The following is a 25,528-nucleotide window of genomic DNA, read 5'->3' as shown; positions in this document are numbered from 1 at the left end:
GCAAGGTAAAGGCTGCAATGTGTCGCCTTGTCTTTCTAAAATGGTAATATTCCTTCTTTTCCAAAAAGCGGCCACCACTGCGGTAGGTGTACACATGTGATGTGACGTGAAGCACGAAGTTGAGTGTGAACAGTGAAGCAGGTTGAATTTGTCTTCAAAATAAGAGCTTTAAATTTCACCCCATTGGAGTTTAGAACTGGGTTCTTAGCGGGGGGCTTTTAATTTGAAAGTAGCGACCGTTCTTAGCTTGCCGACACAACAACAAGCTAACACAACCAAACAGCTACAGAGATCCAGGAGACGCTAGCATCTCCTGGATCTCAGCAGCTGTCCAGTTGCTCATCTTAATGTCCGCGGATGAAGTGATGGACTGACTGCTGTGATCAGCTGTTTCCTGGTTTTAAAACTCCCCGGCTGTGGGGGGCACAACAGTGCAGGTCATCGACACCTCCACCCATCTCACGCAATTGCCGGCACATCGACGGCTCGGATTTACTGCAATGGAGGTGGAAACAAGTGTTCCCTCCGAGGCGTCAAACTGGTGGACCAAAACAGACCCCCAACATACCGCCTTCTGTCTGAATCTGTGGACCTAGCCGCAAAAAAGACAGCCAAATTGGCGGCTTGCCAAAAACAGCTATTGATGCATTGGTGATAATGTGGAGGAGTGAGTGTTTTTTTTTATGCGGGACAAATAACTTTGTCGATAGAAAGCTGCAGGGATGACGTCTAGTTCTGAAGGCTAACCTGGATTTGGATTTTGGATTATAGCAGAATATAATCTCTTGATACTGACACGTTTTGTTCATCAAGATAATCGAAGGAATAAAGCTAATGTTCAGCTATAAGCAGACGACACTGTGGTCTACTGTGACTAGTTTGTCTGTTTTATTTGTGCTTCCCCTGCGGTTGGGTAGGCTCACAATTAAATCGTCAAGTCATCTGTCTGTTTAAAAAGTGTTTATTCTGAATATTTCCAACTTTGTTGTGGTTTAAGAGCTCGAGTCAACACCAGAGGCTTCATCTTCACTCGCCGCTTATTCTCCGACTCCTCACAGTGGTTTGAATTGTTTGTTCTGTTCTGTTGCAGATTGCCACTGCTGTTTTGTTTTGTTTAGGTTTTGTTGAGTTTAGTTTGTTATGTTTTGTGTGATTTGGTTGTTTAGTTTCCATGTAGGTTGTTTTGTTTTCTTTTGCTTAATTTTTCTAGGTTGGGTTTATTTTTGTTTTGTCCCACTCAATCTGTTTATTATTATTTCCCACCAAGGAGGAAAATAAACTAACGGAGCTGCATTGCCTATTTGTTTTCTTTAAGTATGGAGATTTAATGTGTTCCTCTCTCTCTCTTTGTGTGCCTCGGCCGCCCATCCTCAGCACTCTTTTCATTCATTTTAATCAGAATCAGAATCAGAATTACTTTAATGTCCCGCAGACTGGGAAATTTGTATGGTGCAACAGCAGAATATTACAAGACAGAGAAATAGAAAAATAGACAAAAAAATAATAATTAAAAAGTAAAGAAAAATAGAATAGAATCGACAGCCTTAATAAATTGTTTCTTTTAATATTATTAAATGAAGTTGGCAGCTCTGAAAATTAGAGATGCACGATCCAGTTTTTTCCGATCCAATCCTGAAACCGATACCTGGACTGAGTGTATCGGCCGATACCGTTGTTGAATTAATAATAAACTGTATACCTTCCACCATGTGAAAGGGACTAAAGGCACCAGACTTTCCTAACTAAGACAAAATAATCAAACAGTTACCGAACATTGTAAACATGTGTAACATTAATAATAATAATAATAATAATAATAATAATAATAATAATAATAATGATAATAATAATAACAATAACAATAATAATAATACATTTAATTTATATAGCGCCTGTCAGGGTACCCAAGGACACACGTAACAAAGTGAAACAAACAAAACAAAGAATGAATGGAGCGCCTGTCAGTCAGCACGGAGGGAACACTAGCACTGAAGTCAGCAGCACCGTCCGTAAACAAACTAGCGTCTGGAGGCTCCGTGCACACAGCGGGGGCGACCATCCAGCATCACTGCGAGCCGGGGAGACCGCAGCAGCAGAGGAGGAGACAAAGCAGCCCGGCGGTGAATAACCCTGAGGGTGTGGTGGAGGGAGGACCAACGGAGCAACGACGGACAGCCCACATGACATAGTATTGAGTACGTCGGTTTGAAAGTTAGCGTTGCTAGGCTAACAGCTGATCGGTGAGGCTAACAACTGATGGCGGGGCTACTAGCTAATCAGCGGAGAAATGTGACGTGAGTAAGTGTAACGTCCTGCAAACAGGAATACAAAATAAAACATAGCAGCTGAACCTGAGAATAAACTAATAAAGAGTTGGTCAAACAACAACTGGCGCTCTTCCAGCATGCGACACACTAACGCTGACGAATGACGTAGGATATGCTGCGACGGAGAAAAAAAAAACAAAAAAAAAAACGTAGATCTGTTTATTTTACCGATCCCCTATCCAGCCGTTTTTGTCAATATCGGGGCCGATATCCGATCTTAATATCGGATCGGTGCACCCCTACTGAAAATGAAATGGTAATATTGGTTGGAAACACCCTTGTCTCGGTCCATCATTTTTTTTTTTTATCTGTATCAGTAAAAGAACCTGTGGCATCTTTATTGGGTGACTGAAGTATTTAAAGGACCAATAAGATTCAAAGTGGATGGTGAGATTGCGGGCCTTGCCACGGTCCGGTCAGATTCGTATAGAACCAAACAATAACATCTCTAACGCTTGTGTCAGCCACAGATTTAACCAAGAAGAGGGAACCGAGAGTGTAATAATGTTTATTTATTTCCAGGTTTTAGGACTCACTCCTGCAGCACTCCTTTATCGAAAGGACGTTTAATGGAAACCAATCAGAATATTAATGTATTATAGCCATTTATTACTATTAATTAAGTGTTCTTCATCTTTTTTATAAACTTTTACTTCCCCTCAACCATGAGTCAGTAAATGGGAATGTTATCATTAACAAGTCAGCATGGTAAGCTGCCAGTAGGGAGTCAGTTTCAAAATGTTTGGTGCATGTTGGTGTCTGCAGTGTAATTGTCACCAGAGGAGGATGACTGTGTGTATCAGGGTGGGTAAATGCTGACAGTGAGATATCTTACTTTGCAGCTTTCCATGTTGCTGGCTCTGTGTGGCAGCAGGAAGCAGACGGTCTGCAACTCCCCCGTGCAGGCGCTCGCTGGCAGGACTGAGTCTTTACAGCTGGTCAACACCACAAAGTAATGTGTGGGGATGGAAATGTTTGTGCCTGACACAAATCTGGGGTCACACACACGAACAAAAAGAAAGAAAACAGATCATTTATTTTCAGACGTCACTGCAAGCACGACAAATGTGGTTGTTGAACATGAGTGTGAAATGATGGATGCTCCTGGTGTCGTTACACCACATGTTCAACCTGCTGCAAAGATCCCCTATTCAGTTTCCTCCCTCCTTTTCTCCTTTTTATAGGGATGAGATCAGGACTTTGAGGTCAACCATACGCTTGTTCTTTGCTGTGGACAGTAGCCCGCCTGCTAGCTGCAGCCATGTTGAAATGCCAACACTTCAATGTTCCAAAGAAGTCCCTGAGGTCAGGACTTTCCCAAACAAAACTTGCTAAACTTACGGTTATGTGAGCCAAGTTAGAATGACTTATTTTCATTTTTGGATACTAAATCTCTTTGTATTTGATATGTGGCAGCAAAAACACACACCAAAAACGATAACATTCGTGTGAAATTATGGAAATGCGGGGCGTCCTCTTCCAGAGAAAGAGCGATGCTGTGAACCAAGCTGGTGGTGCATACACTTGATAAACTCCAAGGCAACCACACAACACAACAAAGGCTGCTGAGAATTTGCTTTTTGTGCTGCTGGATGATATTTCGCTTTAATGGTTTTCCCTCTCCTGTGATTCATGAACGTACTTCCTAAATGTGGCGTGTGGAGACGACACAGGGGAATAAAGTCTGTCCCAGATCACAGGTGAGAGAAAACAACAAGGGAGGATAAACTCTCAGACTGCACGAACATTTCCATTATTTTAGTTGTATTAACACTGGGCATGAAGTCATCTGTTTCAGTCACTGTGGTGTGTCAGTGCTGATGCCTCCTGTATTTTGTAGTAAAGTACAAGTTCCAGAGCAGATCAGACAACAAGAATCCCTCCTCAGGAATCCGGCTGCCGTCTGCAGGGATGCTCAATAAATTAATATTGAAATAGAGAAATGTTGAACAGCTGTCCCCAAGTGAGGACAATATCAACAAGGTGAAGAAATTCTGGTTGTTCTGGTCGTTCTGACACTTAAGCAAGAAAGAACAGCTTGTTGAGTGATGGTGTCTGTGGTTGGTTTAAATAAACTTAGGGCAGGATTTGTGAAAAAATAAACATTCATTATAAGTATTTTAATGCTAATGGGTGATGAAGCGTTCAAAACCAAAAAGAATGAGCCCACACACATATCTCCCCATTGCCTTGAACAGGCTGTGTGCTGCATGATGTACTGCTATTCGGGGTCCGAATTTCCCGCGCAGCCCTACGGACGTGACGTTATTTGACGCTGAATGCGCGTCCTCGACGGCTTGGAGACCGGAAGAAGGCAAGCGCGGTGGACCGGAAATACGGTTTACTTGTTATGGACTCTGCTACGGCCGGAAAACGACCCACCACCACACAAAGTCCACTAAAAAGTAATACGAAGAAGAAAACGAAGGTTTTTATCAGTAGCAAGTCGTGAGTCTAAAAGAAGTTATGACTAAAGCCGGGCTGGCACGCGAATATACATTGGGTATGCCTTCGACTCATGGAGGCAGCTTCAGCTTGAACTGGGACTGAAAACGGATGCTGACATGGCTAATTTCCTTTTAACCAGGTAAGAATACATTACAGGTCATTTTTAGAGCTTGATTTGAAAATCTTATGAGATCACCGAGGACTCGGAGTGAGCTAAAGTGCAAAGTAGCGTCAGCTTCTAACGTAGCGTTAGCAGCTAACGTGGCGCTAGCCGCTAACGTAGCGCTAGCCGCTAACATGTAACTTAGTCCACTGCTTGTAACACTGAGAAGTTACAGACTGTGCATTTTCCAGGGTCCTTCAGTCTGAAACCGAATAGTTAGAAATATGCCCTTTTAGATATGGGACCGAAAGCCCAACTTGTATCTGGGAGGTGACGTTAGCAGCTGGCTGTAGCAACAGGCTAACGGTTTGTTTGGGTCTATGTAGTCATATTAGCCGCTAGCTACACACAGCGAGCCAGCTTCCCGGCTGCTTCGTGAGTGTAGGGGATACAGCTATCAAATCAATTTTATTTATATAGCCCAAAATCACAATCACATTGCCTCAGTGGGCTTTACAATCTGTACAGTGAAATATATCATACACACAGCACCGGCTCCCGTCTCGTTCCTGTCCCTGGTAAATACAGTATTTGGGGTGTACAGTAACGGTATTTACAGGCTATGGCTTGGGGGCTATTGTGTTGACGAGTTGATGATACTGTTGTGATGTAGCTGAATAAAAGGCAGTTTAGAGCTAACCGTGAAGTGCACAATGTAAACGAGCTCAGGTGGTGCTATATAATAATTGATATTGTGCGTGTCCACAGGTCTGATAAAGTTATTATTATTGTTATTATTAATACGACCTTGCTTGTGAAGCACGTCTGTGTGGTTAAGTCCTTTGGGGTGGGTGGGCTAAAAGAGTGGTCTCAACTCATCAATAGAGCTTTTAGCCTTTATTTTTCTCGTGTTGTACCTTACACACAAGATTGTTCCAGACATTATACATTACGTTGTAAGTAAAGCAGGAGAAATTGTTTGTAAAAGTGAAACACACAATAGTACTGACTGAGGCATGTATTTTGATATTATTATTGTTACAGGCAAACATTGCATGGCCATAGTTGTTCTGACCAAAGAGAAAAGACACCAAGGTAGCAAAGTCACAGCCAGCTTGCTGACTGAGACTCTAACTTTTTAAAATATTGCTGTTTTCCAGCTATCAGAAGAAGCAGACTCCTGAAGCTGCTACTCGGGGAAGTAAGGAGATGAGAGCATCAACACCCAGCAAGCGAATAGCTGCTAAACTCTCTCATCGATTATCACCAATTGAACCAGTGTCTGAGGGGTTAGTATGTTTCACTTTCTAAGTTTTGGTCATTAGGAATTTCAATCTTTTCAGAATATAGACAAAACGTTGTAAAATGTTATAATATAACATAATAATTACCAGATTTGATTATGGAGCATTGGCATGTGTTCTAATGCTACTGTTCTCTTCTCTCCATAAAGGCCTCAGCTACATGATCCAGAGACGTGAGCAAGAAAAGAGAGAAGACAAGACCGTCTTGTTTACTACACATTTATTTTATTATAAACATGTAAAAAAAAATACAAAATAAAACTTTGTACATACTGCAAATTTGAAAAATACTGTAAACTTTGAAAATAAATATAAAAATATATAATGTACATAAATAGTTTTTATTTTTGGATGAAAGTGGAATCTTTGGCTAAGAAATGTTTTTTTTTTTTTAGGTATTGTGGTCACAGGGACACAAAACAGGAGAAAATATCAGTCAGGCACCCTAAATGGAGCTTCTTTGTAACCTGTGTAGTTTGCAAAGGGGTCAGGGAAGTTTAACCAGATACAAAGAACACAGCAGCTCGGTATCGGCCTTCAGTTCCCTCTTCTCTGACGCCCATCCTGCCAGATCGTAAATCGCCGGTAGGAAGCAAACCGAAACTCTCGGTTATCGCTGCCCACATCTTGGCTGTCCTCCAGAGCAAAGGTGTTGTTCCACGTCATCCTAACCATGGCAGTACATCTCCATGTGTGCCACTCCTTCCAGAGTCAATTCCAAATCCTGAAACAAAAAACATTGAGAACAATACTAATAAGAATAACTTTAGTAATCCTCAAAGTGATGTTTTGATTTTATTTGATGTTATTTTTATTCTGATTCAACTTAGTATAATACCAGTTATGACATAATGACATTTGTGTTTTCCTTGTATTTACTTTGTTATGGTGCAGTGCTATTCATACCATTTATATTGTCTTATAATGGAAATGATTTCACAAATGATCTCACTGGCACTGGCACATAACACGTGGCTTGAGATATTGAATCATACTATTGCTGTTACATGATAATGACTGCACACTAATGTCAGCTTGTTAGCAAGCTTTATCCAATGTTATAAATATTAGCTATGTTGGTAATTACCACAGTCAGAAATTAGCTGCAGCCACAAGCCAAATGCTCGTCAAACACCATAACATTGTTAGCAGTCACATTAGCTTCAATCACAAAGCAATGGTTATCGCTAGCTCGTTATTCACCGTGGCTGGTGAAATTTGAACTTTAGTAACCATTTGGCCAGTGTAAGGTAAGCGTACTTTACATTACAACTGTCGTTTTGCTGAATTGATGCGCTAATGTTGTCAAAGAAACATACTAAAGCTGCACTAAGATAAACACTTAGTTTACTTACTTCGTCTCTTGACATCATGCTGTTCGCTGATGTAGGCTACCAAGGTAGTTCCGCGGAGGTATGCGAGGAAGTCTTGCAGTAAACGGTCGCGTGAGCAAACAAATAACCGTGTCACAGCATTAGCTGCACTGCTGTGAAGAGTTCATGCGCGCTCCCGCGCCGGCTTGGCTGATGGCTGCAGTTACCCAAACGGCCGTCGTGTCGCTATTGAGTCTTATTTCGTGATCCTGCCCTAAGTTCCTTTAACCCATGATGCTCTTAGTTTCACCAGCAGGTTAACTGGTAATTGGTGAGATCACAGTTTCATTCTCTGCCATCTTTTGTTAATGCACCCAAAATATTAATGTTATTACGCAAATGACACATTCGTTTACAGAACAGTATCAAGAAATGACCATAGTCCCAGACAGTCACTACGAGTGCACTCACACTGTAGTTGTAGCTCAGGAGGTAGAGCGGGTCATCTAGCAATCGGAAGGTCATTGGTTCCAATCCCGGCTCCTCCTAGCTGCAGAATGAAGTGTACAAATTGCTCCTGATGAGCAGTTGGCACCTTGTATGGCAGCCTCCACTATCTTTGTATGAATGTGTGAATCTGACAAGTGTTGTAAAGCACTTTGAGCGGTCGGTAGACTGGAGACCGCTATAGAAATATGAGTCCATTACACTTGGTCCACACGGCGCCGAAGCACTCACATTGCTGGGCTCCCAACCGGGCCTGTGCACGATGACGTCATGAAGCAGCACAGAGAACATGACTTCACTGACTTTTTTGTGGCTTATATTGTGTAGTCTTGGTCATAGATAAACCTCTCTCACATTCCTGGGTTTGGATAACGCCATCCTCCAGACTCTCACATGTTCAATCTTCCCACAGGTGATTCAAAACCAGCATGTCTGATAAGCAGGACTGAGGCGACTACTAAGTGAAGCACAACTACTAGAAACCCACTGTAATGTGAACTGATGGCACAGGAAATAAAATACCATTTTGTGCACTGAATCACAGCGTAAGTAATCCTGTTGGTCCAGACCACAGATAGAGTAGAGATAAGGAAGGGTGCTGAGCGGTTAGCAGCTAATTCAAGCAGTAAACATATGCCACTTCTCATTATTTGTTCCTTTAACTCTGTTTTTGTGGAAGAGCAAAATGAACAGAAACAGCTGGGAACAGCTGTCACAGCACTCCTATTCTTCTTTCTGGTATCCTGTCAATAACAGACGGGAGTCTTCCAACCACAACACTGCTGAATGGGCGAAAACACAACATGCAGCGTCAGGAGACAGTGTCGTCCGCCACAAGTCTTTAGGTTTGTTTGCTCAATCCTTCCAACATCCTACACACTTGACTTGTGTGAAATTCTGAGTAAAGGTGGATTTATAGTTCTCAGAGATGGGAACAATTGTTGAAGGGAATTCCTGCGGTGTGAAGATGTTGAAACGCTTCATGCTGGATGTGCTGTTTCAAGCGATATTTTCATGTAAACAGATTGTGGCAGTTTTAGAGTCATAGTCATAGTCATAGTGTTTTATCTCACGATGACAAGACAAAGATTCATTAAAAAGTAAAATCACTTGAAGTTTAAACCTACAAGGAAATTAAACTTACTGCTGGATCTGCTCCGGTGAGTCGTACCGGCCGTCGTAGTTGTAATCAAACACCGGACCTGTCACGACGTTCACTCCGTTGTAGATGGAGGCGTATTTCTTTAACAAGGAGCGGTGGAAGTAGTCCCAGATCTCTGAAGGAGGAGAATCGATTCAATTAAAGCAACAAAGGAAAGTTTAGCAGCGAGGTTTCTGATGCGGTACGAACCAATAACTCACTCTTAAACTCGGGGTACATCGGCACGACGTTACTCAGCAGCAGGGCGTCGAACTGTTCGTCCGCCGTCGAGTTCAGATCTGCAAGAAAACACATTTTGGATGAACCTCACTGAATATGACAAATGTACAAGACATATTACTAAAGCACCTTCAAAAGATTTTTTGTTTCGAGCTCAGAGGCGACACTTCCAAACCGTCAATTTTCTACTGGAAGTCGAACAATCTCCATCCGTGATCGTGCAAAGCAAAACAGGTATTTCACGCCAAACTAATCACCCTATTCAGCTGCAATGAATAGGCTGGTTGCTGTGTTGATTTTCCACCAAAAAGTGACTCACAATGTCCTTGAATAAGATTTACAAATCGAAAGAAAAGAAATATGTCACTGCCACAACGCAGTGAGCACATTTGGATGCTCGATCAAAAGCGAATGAGCTGGAAATGAGCCCCCCACGATGTCTTTGTGCTTCTTGAAAACAATGGAGACGAGGACGTCAGCTCTGCAGAACAGAAAGCCACTTTCACTCCTCACAGTGCCGAGGGCATCGTGAAGTGAGAGTGTGTTTTCCAGGGAGGGAAACACACACACACACACACACACACACACACACACACACTTTCTATTTGTGAGTCAAGATTGACTGTTTTCTTTTCAGCTTAACCAAAAGCCTCAACTTGACCACACCAGTGTTTTTCCACACTGCAAGCAGCAGTAGGAGAACTTTAATTGTGATATTCAATTACATGCGAGGACTCATGAACCCTCGGCAGCGCTCGGGAGTCAGGAGGGACTGAGTGCCAGGACTGATATTCAGCATTTTTCTGATAAAAGCTATCAGATGTCAGATTGTTGATCACATAAACTACATTTTGAAATGTTCTACTTTAGCTCTGATGCAAACGTCCGGCCGACAGCATTTCATCTGATGGGAAACACGCCGGTAACAATATGAATCTACAAAGTAACTGAAGTTATCAGATAAATGTAGCGGAGAGGAAGAATTCAAACTGTAGTTGATCAGAATGTTCACATTAAGATTTTTTTTTCCTTTTTTTTACTGCAAATGAAGATCGGTTGCAGATATCGGCCTGTTGGTCTCTTTGATTTCTGGAAATCGACACAAAACCCGGTCGACTCCGGCTCTGAATGCGTCGTCAGATGTGTGGGAAATCGTCTACTTGGAGCACGTTGGAAAGAGTGAGCTGCAGAAAAGTGACGGCGAATGAGAGCATTTCCAAATATCTAACATTCATTCTGTGGTGGAACAAGAAAAACACGATGACACGTTTTCCACAGAGGAGAGAGTGTAGAGAAAAAGAAATAAATGAAAGATGAAAGAAAAGAACAGCCAAGTATTACACTGAGAGGTGACGGAGAATCATCATCACTGTATAAACGCGTCTTGTGAGGTTCAGTGGAACTATGTGGAAGCTCCGGGTCAGGAAGAAGATGTGACAAAGAGTGAGAGAGAGACGGGTCACACACTGAAAACGTCAGCCTCAGTGAAAAGAAGCCAAACCACACAGGACAAAGGCCGTATTGACGAGGCGTCAGAGGAAGTGAGTGCAGCAGGTCGACAGATGCTCACATCCTTTTACACACAACTTTCCTGCGATCTCCCCTCAGATCGATTCTCAACTCTCTGTGCAGGAAACCCGACAGACACTAAATCTCTCTGTTGTTGCTCAAACATCTGCTGCGTCTCACTGTTTCATCCTCTTCACTTTGAGCTGGTTCAGGAGTCGTGTTGCTGAAAAAACACCACGTTTCCTGTGAGGCTGCTTCACAATAAAAGCTTTTAAATAAATAACGTCAGGCTTTTATTGTGAAGAAGTTATCGTAAATGAAATGTGCGATTGCGGGGGGATTCTTGATAGCACTGTGAGGATGGAGACAAGATCAAGGCACATCTTGTGCAGCCAGGCCGGCAGATGTGGTGGAAGAAGAGCGGAGGAGGTAAATATCTATACATGTGTGATTGTGAGACTCTGGATGGTGTGTTTAGGTGTCGCTCTGTGTCAGGTGATGATGCGTACTGGGTGGGTACAGGAAGGCGTGCGTCAGGTTCCCGGCACTCTCGTACTGGTCACATGTGGGTGTCTTTGAAGACGGGACTCTGACATCAGCCCTTAAACAGTCTGGCATCACCGGGGGCAACGGGTCCAAGTTTGTCTACAGGAAGGAGAAAATCATTTTACATCAGAATCAGAATCAGACCTCAAATCAGCTCCAGATGCAATATCAGACCGACGGCTGACCCTCTAAGTCATTAAAAGTAGTGTTTTGATTGTACATGCTTAACATTCAGATCACAATCTGTAGCGAGACGCCAGACGGGTTATTAATCTCTGTTTTAATTAGATACATTTTTTATGTGTGTGGTTGCCGAACACCCTGAAGCCACAGATTGGATTCAAAATGTTTTCTTTACTGTTCAGGCCACAAACATCCGCGCATGGGCAGCTTCTCACAACAACAGCACTGATAAACAGATTTATTATTCCACAAGGGAGTTTGAGAGTTCACGTGGAGCTGGGTGTTCTCTGCACAGCCGGAGGTTGTGACCTGATTTTTGAGAAGCACAACTGATCCGAGAGTCAGACGAAATGTGATCTTTGTTGGGCGCCATGTGCAGCGTGCAGGAGCGGCGACGCTTGGATGACTGTGTGATGGTGTTGTTCTGCTGCGCTGGGTCGGAAGTACAAATGGAGTGATGTACATGGATGTAAAGAATCAGGTGCTCTTTAAGGATGAGGACAAAGATCGAGCGTCTGTCCAGCTTACTGGCAAAGACTGTCAGTGGTAGACGTGTAAATACATCTGAAATCTCAGTCGGTCATCGTCAGGCTTTTGCAAAAGTAAATTTCCAAAGGTCAGTTTTTCACTGGACCTGCACGGTTTGGCAAAAACAACATCTGAACGTGCCACGATGTCAGAAAATATTGAGGCCGGGTCGGTCGAGCCGTGAAACCTGATACATACATGATTTTCGATAAACACTCACAGGCTGGTCGATGGTGAAGGAGCTCCACAGAGGCATCAGGGCGGTGTGGCTGTAGCCCGTGATGTAGCCCTCCTGGTGGAGCACGCAGTACGCCTGGTCGGGCTGCAGCACCCGAGGGCGACCGAACAGCAGGTGCTGCTTCTCTGCAGCCGACACTGAGAGAGGAAGAAGAAGTGCATCGTTAGCATCGTTAGCATCGTTAGCATCGTGCAAAAGAAGTGCAGCAGTGACGTCGTTACAAAGTGGATCCAGTTGAACCCTCCTCACCTTCCTCTGCTGTCAGATTCAGACGGCTGTTCGTCACATTTTCATGCTAAAGAGAAAGAAAAACAGGCTGTTAAAGGAGATTAATGAAAGTTCAAGTTGTGGTTTGTTTTGTTTGTTTTTTACCCAACATCGACAAGATTGACCCAGTCCAGCTTCCATCCCTCATGATCAATATGAAGAAGCTCTGACCTCGACGCTCTTAGCACTCTTTTTTTGTGGAAATATTTCAAGTAGTCGAGTCAAAATTAACTCAACACTGTCCTGAATCCTTTCTGAAAAACTTGATGAGTCTCACAGCCGGAGGGAAGGAGCTGCTCTGTAGTCTGCAGCTGCAGCAGATTAAGATTAAGATTGTCTTTATTTATGCCACAACGGGGAGATTTGCTTGTTCCAACAGCTCGAGATGCAACAGAACAGGACCAAGAATCAGAAGAATATGAATACCATGATAACTTGGACACTTTCTCAGAGATATGGGAGCCGTTCCTGATTCCTTCCAGGGAAACTAGTACAGATTAACGCCTAGCCAGGCTCTTATCGTCTTTCTTTCATTTTTCTTTTTTTTTCGGAGCCAGCATCTCAAGTTGTAGCCCGGGGGCCCAGACAGGTGGATCTGGTTCAGGAGGGGGGAGTTAATATAAAACATTGTCTCCTTTATGGCTTTGCTAAGTATCATCTAATGATGATTTTTGCATAATGCACATAGCCCATTTCTTCATGTATTATTTCTTTTTCTTCTCTAACTCATTTAATCTTACTCATTATGTTATTTATGTGTTCATCTCTTATTACCACTATTAATTGTTATTTACTCTATCCTACTTAATTTTATTTTATTATCATTATTATTTCTACTGTTATTTACTTCTGAGTTTTTGTCTTTCTTTTTATTTATCTATCTTTTCTTTTCTGTTCCTGAATTGTCCTGCTTTTGCTTTTTCAAGTCCATGGGTTGAATATCTCTCCCATAATATTCTCATGTAACTTCTGATATGATATGAGATGCTTGCAATTTTCATCTGATTTGTCAATGCTTTAAAAGGAAACAATAAAAAGGAAAATGATTTTAAAAAAAAAAGAAAAATATGCATACCGATAAATATAAAGCAACAGAAAAACAGGATGTTCATGCTGCTAGAGGCTGCAGACCAACAGTCTGCTGCAGGAGGTGAGAGGTGAGTCCATGACTGACTCACCTGCCACCTCTATGGACTCCAGCAGACAGTACATCAGTAATAAAGCCGTGATAAGTCATTATTCCAGTATTCCAGAATGTCAAAATATCAGGTTGATGAGGACGAAAGGGCAACAGCTGAGGAAACAAGTGGAAGGGCTGATCTCCCTCATCCTTTCCTGAGAAGAACGAGGGGAAAACCAAGATGGAAGAAGACGTCATGATAAATGTTTTTGTAAATGTTTTTATCATGATTCCTTAGTGGGTGAGTTAGGAAACAGTCCTGCGACTTCTGACAGTGACGTATGAATTAATAACCTCCAGTAAGTCACTGGAGATTTTCTGTGTAATACAGACAGAAGTCAGTTATCCTGTGCAGTAACAGCCTCCACCTCTCTGGTTTCAGTCCCACCACTGTTGGCACAGAAATCAAGATCGTATTTCAGCCCATGCAGTGACGCCTTTGTTTCATCCACATCGCCGTTTTCTCTGGTTAAAGAGAGAACTTTAGCTAAAACATTTGAGCAGACTAAGCCAGTTTTAGTTTCACTGCTTTGGCTCCATGTCTGAACACTGTGAAGGTCAGGACATCGCTAAGGCCCTGATGGTGTGCATATACTGTAGTGTTCAGGAGTCAGCTGAGTCATTATCACCAGCGGTTCTACAGCAACATATTTCAGCATCTCACTGGTTGTTCTGTGGAACATCTGCTGCAACATCTCTCTGTTCCCATCAACCCAGCTGCTGGCAGGATCCTCACAGATATGGAGGAGATTATTCCATCAGGTGATCCCACGCTACGTTGTCTCCACAGAGTTCCACAGAAAGTGACACAGAGAAGCAGAAACAGACTTGTTGGACGTTGTGCCACTGCAAGTTGGGCCATCACCGGAAATGTTTGTCATTAACAAAACCAGATCTAAAGGAAGTCCGGTCATCTCCAGATGTGTTGGTGGGAACTGACACGGGGGCTTTGCATGAGACCTTTAGAGATTTTCCATGTTTCTGTCGACATCGTGTCGTATTTTAAGCCAGTCCATGATGTTTTCTAACATAATCACAGCAGATGATTCCTGGGACTGGGCTGGTACAACAGCTTTCATCAGGAAAACACACACCTGAGAATTAAATCCATTCTGGATGATTCCCCTCCGCCAGATTTACATCCAGTGGCAATGAAGGAGTCGTGGACACGGTCAGAGATGGACAGAGTACTCGACCCCAGTACTTGAGTAAGAGTACAAATACTACTGGTCAAAATGTACTCCGTTACAAGTAAAAGTAGCTCAGTCGACATGTTACTCGAGTAAGAGTAAAAAAGTACTTGCTTTTAAAGGTACTTAAGTATCCAAAAGTACATGCTTTTAAATCTACTTTAAGTAAAAGTAAGAGTAAGAGTAAATTTATTATTTTTCACATCAATGAATTACTATATTTTTTTCTAAATGAATTTAAGGACCTTTTAACTCTTGTTTCTGAGAATGAACTCTTTGAAACCACCTGCACTGATGTGCTTGCTTTTAGAACCACAGTGTTATATAAAGCCTGCAGAAACACCTATAAAAACAGATACAATGAATGGGATCACAGGAGGACAGCAGATGTTGCAGATGCAGATGTTTATTAACAATCATTAAAACTGTAACCAAATGAAGCTGCACCGTCCAACTAACTCTCTATCATTTAGCTAAGTTGGGAACTGGAACCCCCTCAGAGACCAATGTTGTCCCCAGACCACTGGCTGAGAATCACTGCTTTACAAAAAACTACCTCTCTGCTTTCAACAACTCCACGTCCAACTTAAAGAAACACGTTGAAAGTCTGGTTAACTCACGTCAGTGTGTTTCTTTAAGTTGGACGTGGAGTTGTTGAAAGCAGAGAGGTAGTTTTTCTTCAGCAAACACAATAAACATTTGAAAATATATGTCTGTTTGTCTGTGTCCACTGTGATAGGTTTCCTTCTTTGACAAACACAGCTTGTGTCCAAAAGTATTGTATACATTTTTTTAAAAAAAGAGCAGACTTGAAAGTAACGAGTACTTTTCAGCCTTCCTAGACATTAACTCGAGTAAAAGTAAAAATATTTTTCTTGGAAATGTATTGAAGTAAGAGTAATAAGTACCAAAGAAATCTAATACTCACGTAAAGTACAAATCCTCTGGATATGTACTTAAGTACAGTACTCAAGTAAATTTACTCCGTTACTGTCCACCACTGGACACGGTGGAGGATTGGATGTAAACCGTCAACTTTCCTGCAGAAGACCAGGATCATGATTACGTTTCATTTTCCCAAACCTGAATCATATCTAGCCAATGTTTTCCAGTGAATCCAGTCTTTCCCGAGCCTCACCCACCCAGTAGTCCAGGTCCATGTGCAGGTAATGTAGAACAGTAGCGGCTTCAGTATTCTGTGAATTGATTTATAGACACACAGTTCAACACAATGTGTGTCTGTAATGTGCAGCACTTCTGCAGAAGCATCCTGAAGCAGCTGCAGTCTGTAAAGTCTTGGCAGGAATAAGTTGCTGCATCATCAGCATGTGGTGGTTTTTTTCCCAAGTGTGCAGCAGAATTTGACCTGCAACAGCTGTCTCCTGATACAGCGCTTATCTGCAGTTTATCTGTCATCATTATTTTAAGGATTATTTAGGATTGTTTAAAAGTCTCGCAGGGATTTAACCATTTCCGAGCAGAGCATTTCTTTTCTCAACCAGCTGTGCGAGACAACTTTGCAGATTGCGAGCAGCATCAGAGCCGCGGAAATATATTTTATAAGTAAATTATCTAATCAGCGATCAGATAAACAGAAGAGAAAAACTGGCTCAGGTCATCATTTTTGAGAGTTTTTCACGTTAACTTTCACCTACGTACTATCTGAACATATCTCCTCTGAATGTTTAGAGTGAGGGTGTCATCAGATAAGGACGGCGCTGGTGGAAGAATCGTGTTGCGAGGATGCAGCATTTCTGAGGTGTTGCTCACAAGCCAAGACTGTCTTGACCCTTCGTTGCCTCCGCGTTTCCCAACGTTACGCAGCTGGAATTCCAAATTCCGAGAGTATCCGTGCACTCTCACAGCTGCACAGCTGATGGAGACTTGGTGACCGCATCGCAGCCGAACGACTGTCAGAGTTCATCGTTGTGAAACTCGCACCATGTCATTGTTTTCTAACGGGAGGATTCACAACATCAGATTTCAGGGTGAGGTCAGAGTCTGTTTATACAGACAGAGCCTTTAATCTGATGCTTGTCATGATCAGAGACAAAAGACCAACAGTTAATGTGTCCCTCTGTTCCAGGAAATGAAACAATGACCTCACATTTGTCCAGTCAGCTGGAGAGAACAGCCATGAATCAGTGTGAACAAACCTGGTGTATGAGAGATTAACTTTAAATTGATTCAAACAGAAGTGGAGTGAGTTTCTATGGGAAGATGCATCATGCCATTACCTTTATTTAGTTATTTATTTAACCCTGAATTAAATTTAAATTCAGTAATAATACAGAATGCACTCCAACACAGAAGCTGCTCTGCGTGACTGCGTTTTTCTTGGCTGGATATTCTAACTGAGCAGTTTTTACTTTCTGTCTTCTCACTCGACCAACGTGGAAGAAAAGTGGTGGCTGAGAATCTGCCGCAAACCACATGAAGGGAAATGGAAAAGAAATGCATTTCTTTCCTTTCACTGGCCTGTAAAGTTTGTTCCAGTGACACAAGCTTCATGAAAAGCAGCTTCTGTGCTCATACAACGCCTCGGAAAACGTTTGTATTTCTTTCTTTCTTACTTATCGACCGTGATGTGTCGTGGCTCAGAGAGAATAAAGGTAGCCTGCAGGCAGAATGTGTCTTTCAATCAGAACAAACAAGAATCTGAACAGGCCTAAACAGAGCAGAGATTCTGGCTGAGAGTCTGTTTGGATGAAGTCTGCAGTGAGTCAGGGACAGAATCAGAACCAGCAGGCCTCACAAAGGGCCGTCGTCACTCCCTGACTGGCTCTGAGGGGAACTCCTCAAGCTGCATTCGATCACTGATTAGCATCCAGCCTCCACACCCACGGCAACAGGTGGATTCCACCGCAGTGAGTCCAAATCAAGAGGGATTTTTTGACATACAGCTCAAGAGACTGCGAAGTATTAATCATCAGAGCTGCTGCAAGCTAACGTTAGGAAGATCTCCACCACATCTGTCCGGTTGAAACACATCAGGGACACAAAGAGTTCAGCCAGATGAGCGTCTACCTTCACTTTCTGTGTGACTTTACTCTTTACAGCAATTCCCCGCTGGAAAAACCAGCATAAACTAGCATAAAACAGCACCAAGACACAACATACCAGCCTATGTTGTGTCTTGGTGCTGGTTTATGCTGGTTTTTCCAGCAGGGCAGTGGAATGCACAGACTTTTTGAAGGGCACTTTAACACGCGTTTTGGCTCCCAAGAGGGCACTTTACCGTGCGTTTTGGCTCCCAAGAGGGCACTTTAGCCCGTGTTTTTGCCACCCAAGAGGGCAGTTTATCATGTTTTAACCAGCCAAGGGGGCAGTTTAGTGTGTTTTGTCAACCAAGAGGGCACTTTATCGCGTGTTTTTCACAATTGGGCCACGAGGGAGAGCGACCGCCCCTGCCCCCCCCTTGTGCACATCACTGCAGCAGGGTATCCAGGAAATCAGAAAGAACCTGTACAGAACCACCAAGAATATCAACAAAAAAAAACCCAAAAGTCCATCGTCGACACTTTAATTAACGGTATTATTGTTGTTATTTTGAGTGACCTGTAGTTGGCATGTTGTTGCCAGATGATTAATTAAAAAGAGATGTCTAATATATGTGATCTGATCCCATTCTTAGTCAGTATCTCTCCTTAAACAAATCCAAGCACCACTCCGACTTGTGCAGAACATTCTGGTTGTTGCAGGTCGGCAAAATGTTTTCATTTTGATTTATTTGCGGTAAAAATGCCACACATGTATCCAATTCCTGAATAGGACTTCAGGATTAACTGTAATGGAAAACTTGTGTTAATACAAGCATCTGGTGATTGATAACTTCTGTCCTTATTTGTCTATGTGCTTGTTGTGTTACTAGACTTTTGTTTAGTTTGTCTCCACGGTTCCACCCACTGTGATTTGCATCATATAAAACACTTTGCCGGGCTGAAACACAGTAAAACATTTAATGCTGCGTCCACCACTGACGTGGAAAGCAGTATCTGGCTCAGTGGAAGAGCTTGACAGAGCCAAGAACATTCCAAGAAGCCAGAAAAAAGATGACGTAATATTCCTCGTATCTTGAGCTCATATCATATTTTCATGAGCTGAGAGATCAGATGTAAAATGAGCAGTTTGTTGCCATGATGAAGTGCTCGAATAATTTGGATATTTTTAGCTGTTTATCACAGTTTCTAGGAAACCGGGCCGGATACCTTTTCGTTGTATAAGGAGGAAAAAAAGTCAGCCGTCGCCTGTTGCTTTCCAGCAACTTAAATTTCCAAGAATTTGAGTTTCCAGAACTCTCTTGCATGCTTTTTTCTTTTGGACTACGTGGAACACACCACATTTCGAGTGATATCATCACCATCATCATCATCATCATCATCATCATCGTCCATATCAAACCTCACTGGAGGTGCACACCATGCAGAACCGGCTCCTCTTTCCTGCACGTACGACCAAGCGTCAGATATCATGTTTGAAATCTGAACACATCTTAAGAGACTGATTCCAATCACATCATGCATTTCTGAGCTCAGACATAATTCACAGCTGATGAGCGTGAAGACATTTCTATTGTGATTCGTGACACATTTATTAAAACATAGCAACAGCACGGCGTCAGCTTGTTGAGCTGCAGGTGGAGCATCTCCTCCGTGACGTAGACGCATCGTACGATGGTAAAAACCAGCCGGACAACAATGTCTGCACCTTCTTATCTTTGTCCACTTTGTTGGCAGACGGTGTTAAAGTGCATCACCACCACCTACTACAACAACGTCAGAATGTAGAGAGACAGAGATTATTAAGGAGGAGCTATTTTAGACGTTATTACCAATAGAGTTTTATTAATATGTTATCAATATCGTCAATATGCCTCCTAAATAATTTGTGGTTGTTGAAGAATTGGAAGAAGAAAAAGAGGAAGAAGGATAAAGATAAGAATTGGAGGAAGAAGAATTAGAATGAACAGAAGAAAATTAATTCGTGCGAGGAGAAGAATAATTAGAAAAGGTAGAAGAAGAAGAATTGGAGGTAGAAGAAGACGACAAAGAAGAAGAAGATCAAGAATTGGAAGACGAAGAATTAGAAGGAGGAGAAGAAGTATTAAAAAAGGTAGAAGAACAAGAAGAATTAAAAGAAGGAGAAGAAGAAAAAGAATTAGAAAAGTTAGAAGAAGAGGAAGAAGCAGAAGATGAAGAATTAGAAAAAGAAGCATAAGAAGAAGAAAGCTGTTGTGTTGTGCTACACTGGGCTGCTGCTGCTGACTTTGGTAGATACGGTGATAATATCTTTATCTTGAATTGTGTCTGCTACGATAATCTTGAGGTGAAAGTCTGATATGATGACAGCTGCAGTTTGAGCTGTTGGGGTGTTTTTCATAATGACTTATTTTCTTTGTTTGTCTTAAAGCAGCTTTTTTCAGATTTTCAAGGTAAATAAGAATAAGAAAACCCACCATGCCAGGACAGGAGCACCCCAGGCTGACTGCAGGGGGGTTCAGGCTTTCCAGTGGACAGTTATCAGGGGAGCTCTGCTCCGGGGGGAACGTGGGTTCGTGGAACGGGACCCTCAGGAGGTGGTTCATACTGCCGTGAGTCCCGTTGTTGTCAGTGGGAGAAATCTCCAGCAAGTCTGCGTGGAACAACAACCGTTTAGTTTTCCAGATATACCGATGTGGTTACTGTTAACGGTGACGTAACACAGAAACTCACCACACATGAGATTGTACAGCTCGATGTTGGAGAAGGGTTCGATTTCCGTTTTGTAATGAAACTTTGGTCCATAACTGAGAAACATGGCCTGCAGGAAGAGAGGAAGAAGGACGTCTGAAACGGGCGATGGTTGACAGGCTGGTTAAAACTTAAAGGTGCAGTATGTAAGAATTGACCATGTGTTGGGGGACATATGACAGTTTAACGTGGGTGCTGTTAGCTCTGTGTTTGGTTGTACAGCTAGCAGTTTTATTAGCTGTCTGGGTCGTGAGCTGGGAGCACCACTGGGATTCTTGAGTCACAATGTGGCTAGGGGCTAGCTGGTTAGCATGCTAACTTGAACAGAAATGCTGCAGCACGATGCAAAGATGTCAAACGTGTTATTTCTTCACCTTCTGTTGATGGTTTTAGTTCATCTTCGAATGTTTTAAAGATGTTTTAAAGATGTTTTCTCAACATTTAAGAGATAGCCGTAGACATCAGTGCTGCAGCTAACGACTGCCAATAATCTTGGTTGTTGTTCTGTATTTAAACTGTCAGAAAATGGTGGAAAAATGTTGTTTACTCTCATGGAGGAGGAAAGAAACCAGAAAATAGTGGCTTCAAACCAATTAAGTGACTACTAAGTGGTTTATCGATCGATCGTCGCAGCTCTAGAGGACATAACAGGCCGACACGTACAACAGAACAGTGCAGGAATGCTCAGTGCTCACATGCATGCTCGCAGCATCATTGTCGTAGCCGTGAGTCCCGCCAGCGCAGAATGTGAGCGATCCTGGACTCCTGTGGAAAAACAGTAGATGATATAAAACAAATCAGATCAGCATGAAACGTAGGGAAACGCTGAGTGTGCAGAGCTTGAGGGGGCTAAAGGAAAGTTAAAGCTCTGTAAAGCCCCCCGCAGAGAACAAGCTTACCGTCATTGTGGTTGGAAGATTAAATCATTAACCTCTTGAAATGAATGACTAACGAGCAGATTGCATGTTGACTGTTCTCTAAGTGAAGATCATGAGGTTATCCATGCCACACATTCTCCATCTCGTGGTCTGTTCCACCTCCAGGGGAGTTTACCACAAATGACTGTGTATCCTTGTTTTTTGTAATGAGCCTGATAAAGAAGAAAGAGTCATGACATCCCTGAATCTCACTTTGTAGGTTTTAGTTGAGCCTCCCACTGACACCACAGTGGGAGACTCAACTAAAACCCAACGTTTCCATGTCGGATGACTCCTGATGAAGGAATGCCTCCAGAAAATGAATGAACACACTTCGAAACACACAAGTCATAGTCATCAGCGTAGATATGTCGGGTTCAGTGTGTTTCTCCATGCATCTCCCATAGACTTCAATGCAGCTGCCCCAAAAGTGTGATTCAGTGACGTAACTACTCATCCTTCTCTTTTTTAAGGATCCTTGGTGTGTTTTTTGGTTTGTTTTGCTCTGAACCGTTGGTAATAACTCCCCCCAAAAAAAATTCTGCGAGGCCAGGCGATAACTGCAATTAAGAAACAGCCAAAAACAATAGTGATCTGCAGAGAAACTCCAGGTGCCTGATGGATTACCTCTCAAACAGCCACTTCAGGTCCACCAGGACGTTTACATCTTCAATGCGACGGCTGTTGGCGAAGTGGAGGCGCTTCGGTAGGTCGGCTTTCAGGTACGGTTTGATCTTCTGGTCGGGCTTCTTACACTGGAATCAACAAAAACACGGGACACTTGTATTTTTTAAAATCCTCACATTTTTGAATAGGAGTTTGATGACTATCCCATCAACTTATATACTTACAGTCATGTTGGCAACAAGTCCGGGTGGGTCAACTGTTGTAGGGGAGAAAAAGAACGACGTCAACACCTGAATGTTTGCTCCCAAATGTAAGAATGAAGCAACCCAAATTAGAACGTGATGGGGAATTATTTGTGCATCTAGATTACATTCAAAACCAATTCAAAGACAAGAATTTGGGTTTATTTTGGGGGGACTTGGACGACAGGACAGCTTTAGAGAGTGAGTGGTGGAAAAGTGCCATGAGTTCGATCCAAACCCGACATCCAGCCTCGAGTCAACGGGTCGCCCTCTTTACCAGGTGAGCTATCAGAAAGCTTTGTACCAAACGATCTGCTTAACAACACAACCGGTCCTGTTAATTCTAGTTGAACTCTAACTGGAATATGACTTTTAGTGGATGTTTGCTGTCAGTCGGCTACCTGAAAACCAAGCTGCCATTTTTGGGAGGTCAAGATGTCCCAGTAAACGACTGCAACGTGTATTTCACTGAACAAAGCGACGGTTAAATTCAGTTCCTAACCAGCTCCGTGCAAAAACTCCTAATCCTTTGAACAGCCATAACACTGGGACATGCAGGCACCGACTGATAAACAGACGACGTTGAGTGTAAACTATGTAGATGTTCAGCTTTTGTGGGTTTTTATCTAAATATCACAGATTTCTGCACATTGTTATAAAAGCCTCCTGGATGCTTGTTGTCATATGATCAACTCAGTAAAGGAAAAAACAAGAAACAACAGAGTATTTTTTGTTCCCTGGAGGTACGAGACCAACACCCGTCGACGAGATGACTTTGAGCTGTGTGTCACTGGCTGGGAATGTGTGAGCTGTCGTTGATCCTAACAGACAGGAAAGAGCGTTTGGCGCCATGACAGCTGCAAAACACCCAGCACACATTATATAATGTTACTCTACCATGACGTTTGATTCCTAATATATCTAGATAGGCTTCCCCCCTCAGCCATCTTACTGTGTGTCACACGGAGCTACCGCCACCCACACATTCTTCTCACAATCTCATGTGCAACTGCTCGGATCAGCAAACTCCAATGAGCTCCAGAAATTGGCGATTAATCTGGATCCAGTTCACTCACTGACTGTGTCTTTGTTTCTGGCTCTGATGCGTCCAAACGGTCCCTCGGTGACCCAGTATTTGTTAATGTCTCCCACCAGGTCCTGCATCACCTCCTTCCTTTGGCAGCTCGTCTCCTCCATACCTGCAACAGTCACAGCTGTGATATTGATCCCCCGCGTGTTAAACTCCAGATTAGACAGACAGACAGATAGATAGATAGATAGATAGATAGATAGATAGATAGATAGATAGATAGAATTACTTTAATGATCCCAGACTGGGAAATGATTTTGTTACAGCAGTAGTGGGTCAGCAAATAAAACACTTCGTACATAACATAAATAGAATCCAATATAAACATAGTGTATATATACAGTGCACAGTGTGCTATAAACAATAATAATATATACAACAAAACAGTAGAGAGACCAGAGTTCTCTGTCAGGCAGAGGTGAGAGAGTTGTTGTATAAAGTGATGGATTGTGGCAGGAAAGAGTTCCTGTATCTGTTGCTACGACAGCGAAGCTGAAGCTGAATTAACTGTTCAATTCTCTTTGTTCTTCTGCTGGTTTTACAATAAAGTGCTTTAAATTCTTGAACTTACCAGACTGATCTACTCGTTGTCTTTACCAGCTCAGTCTTAGATGAGTACTGATCAGAAATCTCATTGTGTTAATATTTTGAGAACGTACCAATAGTCATCCCTACGATGTTGGTGCAATATCAATATCGAGGGATTTGGTCAGAAATATTCTTTTACACTTCAGGCTTTTTGGATTAGTTTCCATCCAGGAATCCAAAGATTTCATCACACTATGAAAATCAATTTACACACACTTGAAATGTTCAGTAGGTGTAACAACAATACGGGCAGTCAGAGCAGATTCAGAGTCTGTGTCAACGTCATTGAGCGTCGTCTAGTCCGTTCAAACGATTAGTTGTCAAAAGGAGGTCACATAAAATTGCGTAAATGTGCGTCTGTCCAACTTCCCCCAGATACGAAACTAATAAATGTCTTTGCGCATAAGTTATTGGTGTTTTGGTTGTCAAACAGCGATATAATATCATATTTCCATGTCTGATCAAATTACATATACGTGATACCATCGGACACACAAGTTCAGTAAACTCAGAGCTTCGTCAGAAAGGAGACTGTTAAAACTTGTCCTCAGCAGACAAACAGTGTAAGCTTAGTCGGCATTCATACGCTGCCAGATGTCCTTTTTATCGGGATCAAGTGTAATTGTTACTCTTTATTGTGGCACTCCTGACGTGGGAGGCTCCTTTAAGCACCACAGAAGAAGTTCTAAAACCAGAACTCCATAAACAGTGTGACTCCTTTATTTAGACGAAATATTCCCAAAGCCGTGGTGTGTGTTGTGTTACCGTGATCCGCCAAGATGATGATGTTGACGCAGCGGTGGAGGCCGATCTGCTTGAGGCCGTTCATGAGCTGGCCGACGATCTTATCTACGCCCTGGATGGACTGAACCAGCTGCAGGAAATCAGGTGAAAGAGACAAAAGGTCAACAGCTGGATAAAATCGAGATTCTAATCTGAATTGTGAACCGCAAGAATCAGTGGGTGGTTGAAGCCTCTCTGACAGATTGGCTCGATCCCAATAGAAAACCGAATCTGTCGTTCCAGGTAAAATGGGTGGATGTGATAGTTTGGCGTCTTCATTTGTGCCAAGAGGAGGTGTGGCAGGGTGGAGACGAGCGTGTTACAGTACAGCATGTGATGAACGGATTAAATATGTGAGGATGCCAATTAAAAGTTTGTTCTATCTGTTTCTGAGAAACGTTGACTGCCACATCAGCAGCTGTCAGCAGTACAGTACAGCACTCACCAAGATGTTAAAATAGCAGTTTACTTCTCTGGAAACCACAGACGAGAAGAGGCGTCCACATGGGAGTCTGCAGTTTGAGTCTG

The 25,528-nt window shown here is 42.6% G+C and overlaps 1 protein-coding gene across 1 annotated transcript in view; it reads right to left on the bottom strand.

Moving 5' to 3' along the window:
- LOC115579450 (venom phosphodiesterase 1) overlaps positions 1-25,528 on the bottom strand; it is a 43,608-nt gene that overhangs the window by 1,140 nt on the left and 16,940 nt on the right. The window contains exons 12-24 of the mRNA XM_030412987.1: positions 24,983-25,091; positions 23,616-23,738; positions 22,522-22,553; positions 22,298-22,425; positions 21,449-21,518; positions 20,736-20,823; positions 20,480-20,655; positions 12,637-12,682; positions 12,370-12,524; positions 11,402-11,537; positions 9,365-9,442; positions 9,147-9,279; positions 3,163-3,319 (exon numbers count right to left, since the gene is read on the bottom strand). Coding sequence (XP_030268847.1) covers positions 3,163-3,319; positions 9,147-9,279; positions 9,365-9,442; positions 11,402-11,537; positions 12,370-12,524; positions 12,637-12,682; positions 20,480-20,655; positions 20,736-20,823; positions 21,449-21,518; positions 22,298-22,425; positions 22,522-22,553; positions 23,616-23,738; positions 24,983-25,091 — 1,431 coding nt within the window. The remainder of the gene's footprint in view (positions 1-3,162; positions 3,320-9,146; positions 9,280-9,364; positions 9,443-11,401; positions 11,538-12,369; positions 12,525-12,636; positions 12,683-20,479; positions 20,656-20,735; positions 20,824-21,448; positions 21,519-22,297; positions 22,426-22,521; positions 22,554-23,615; positions 23,739-24,982; positions 25,092-25,528) is intronic.

Source organism: Sparus aurata, chromosome 3 (assembly GCF_900880675.1).
Source record: "Sparus aurata chromosome 3, fSpaAur1.1, whole genome shotgun sequence".
Classification (NCBI taxonomy): Eukaryota; Metazoa; Chordata; class Actinopteri; order Spariformes; family Sparidae; genus Sparus; species Sparus aurata.
The sequence above is the reverse complement of the archived record's forward strand: the minus strand, read 5'-3'. Positions and strand labels throughout refer to the sequence as shown.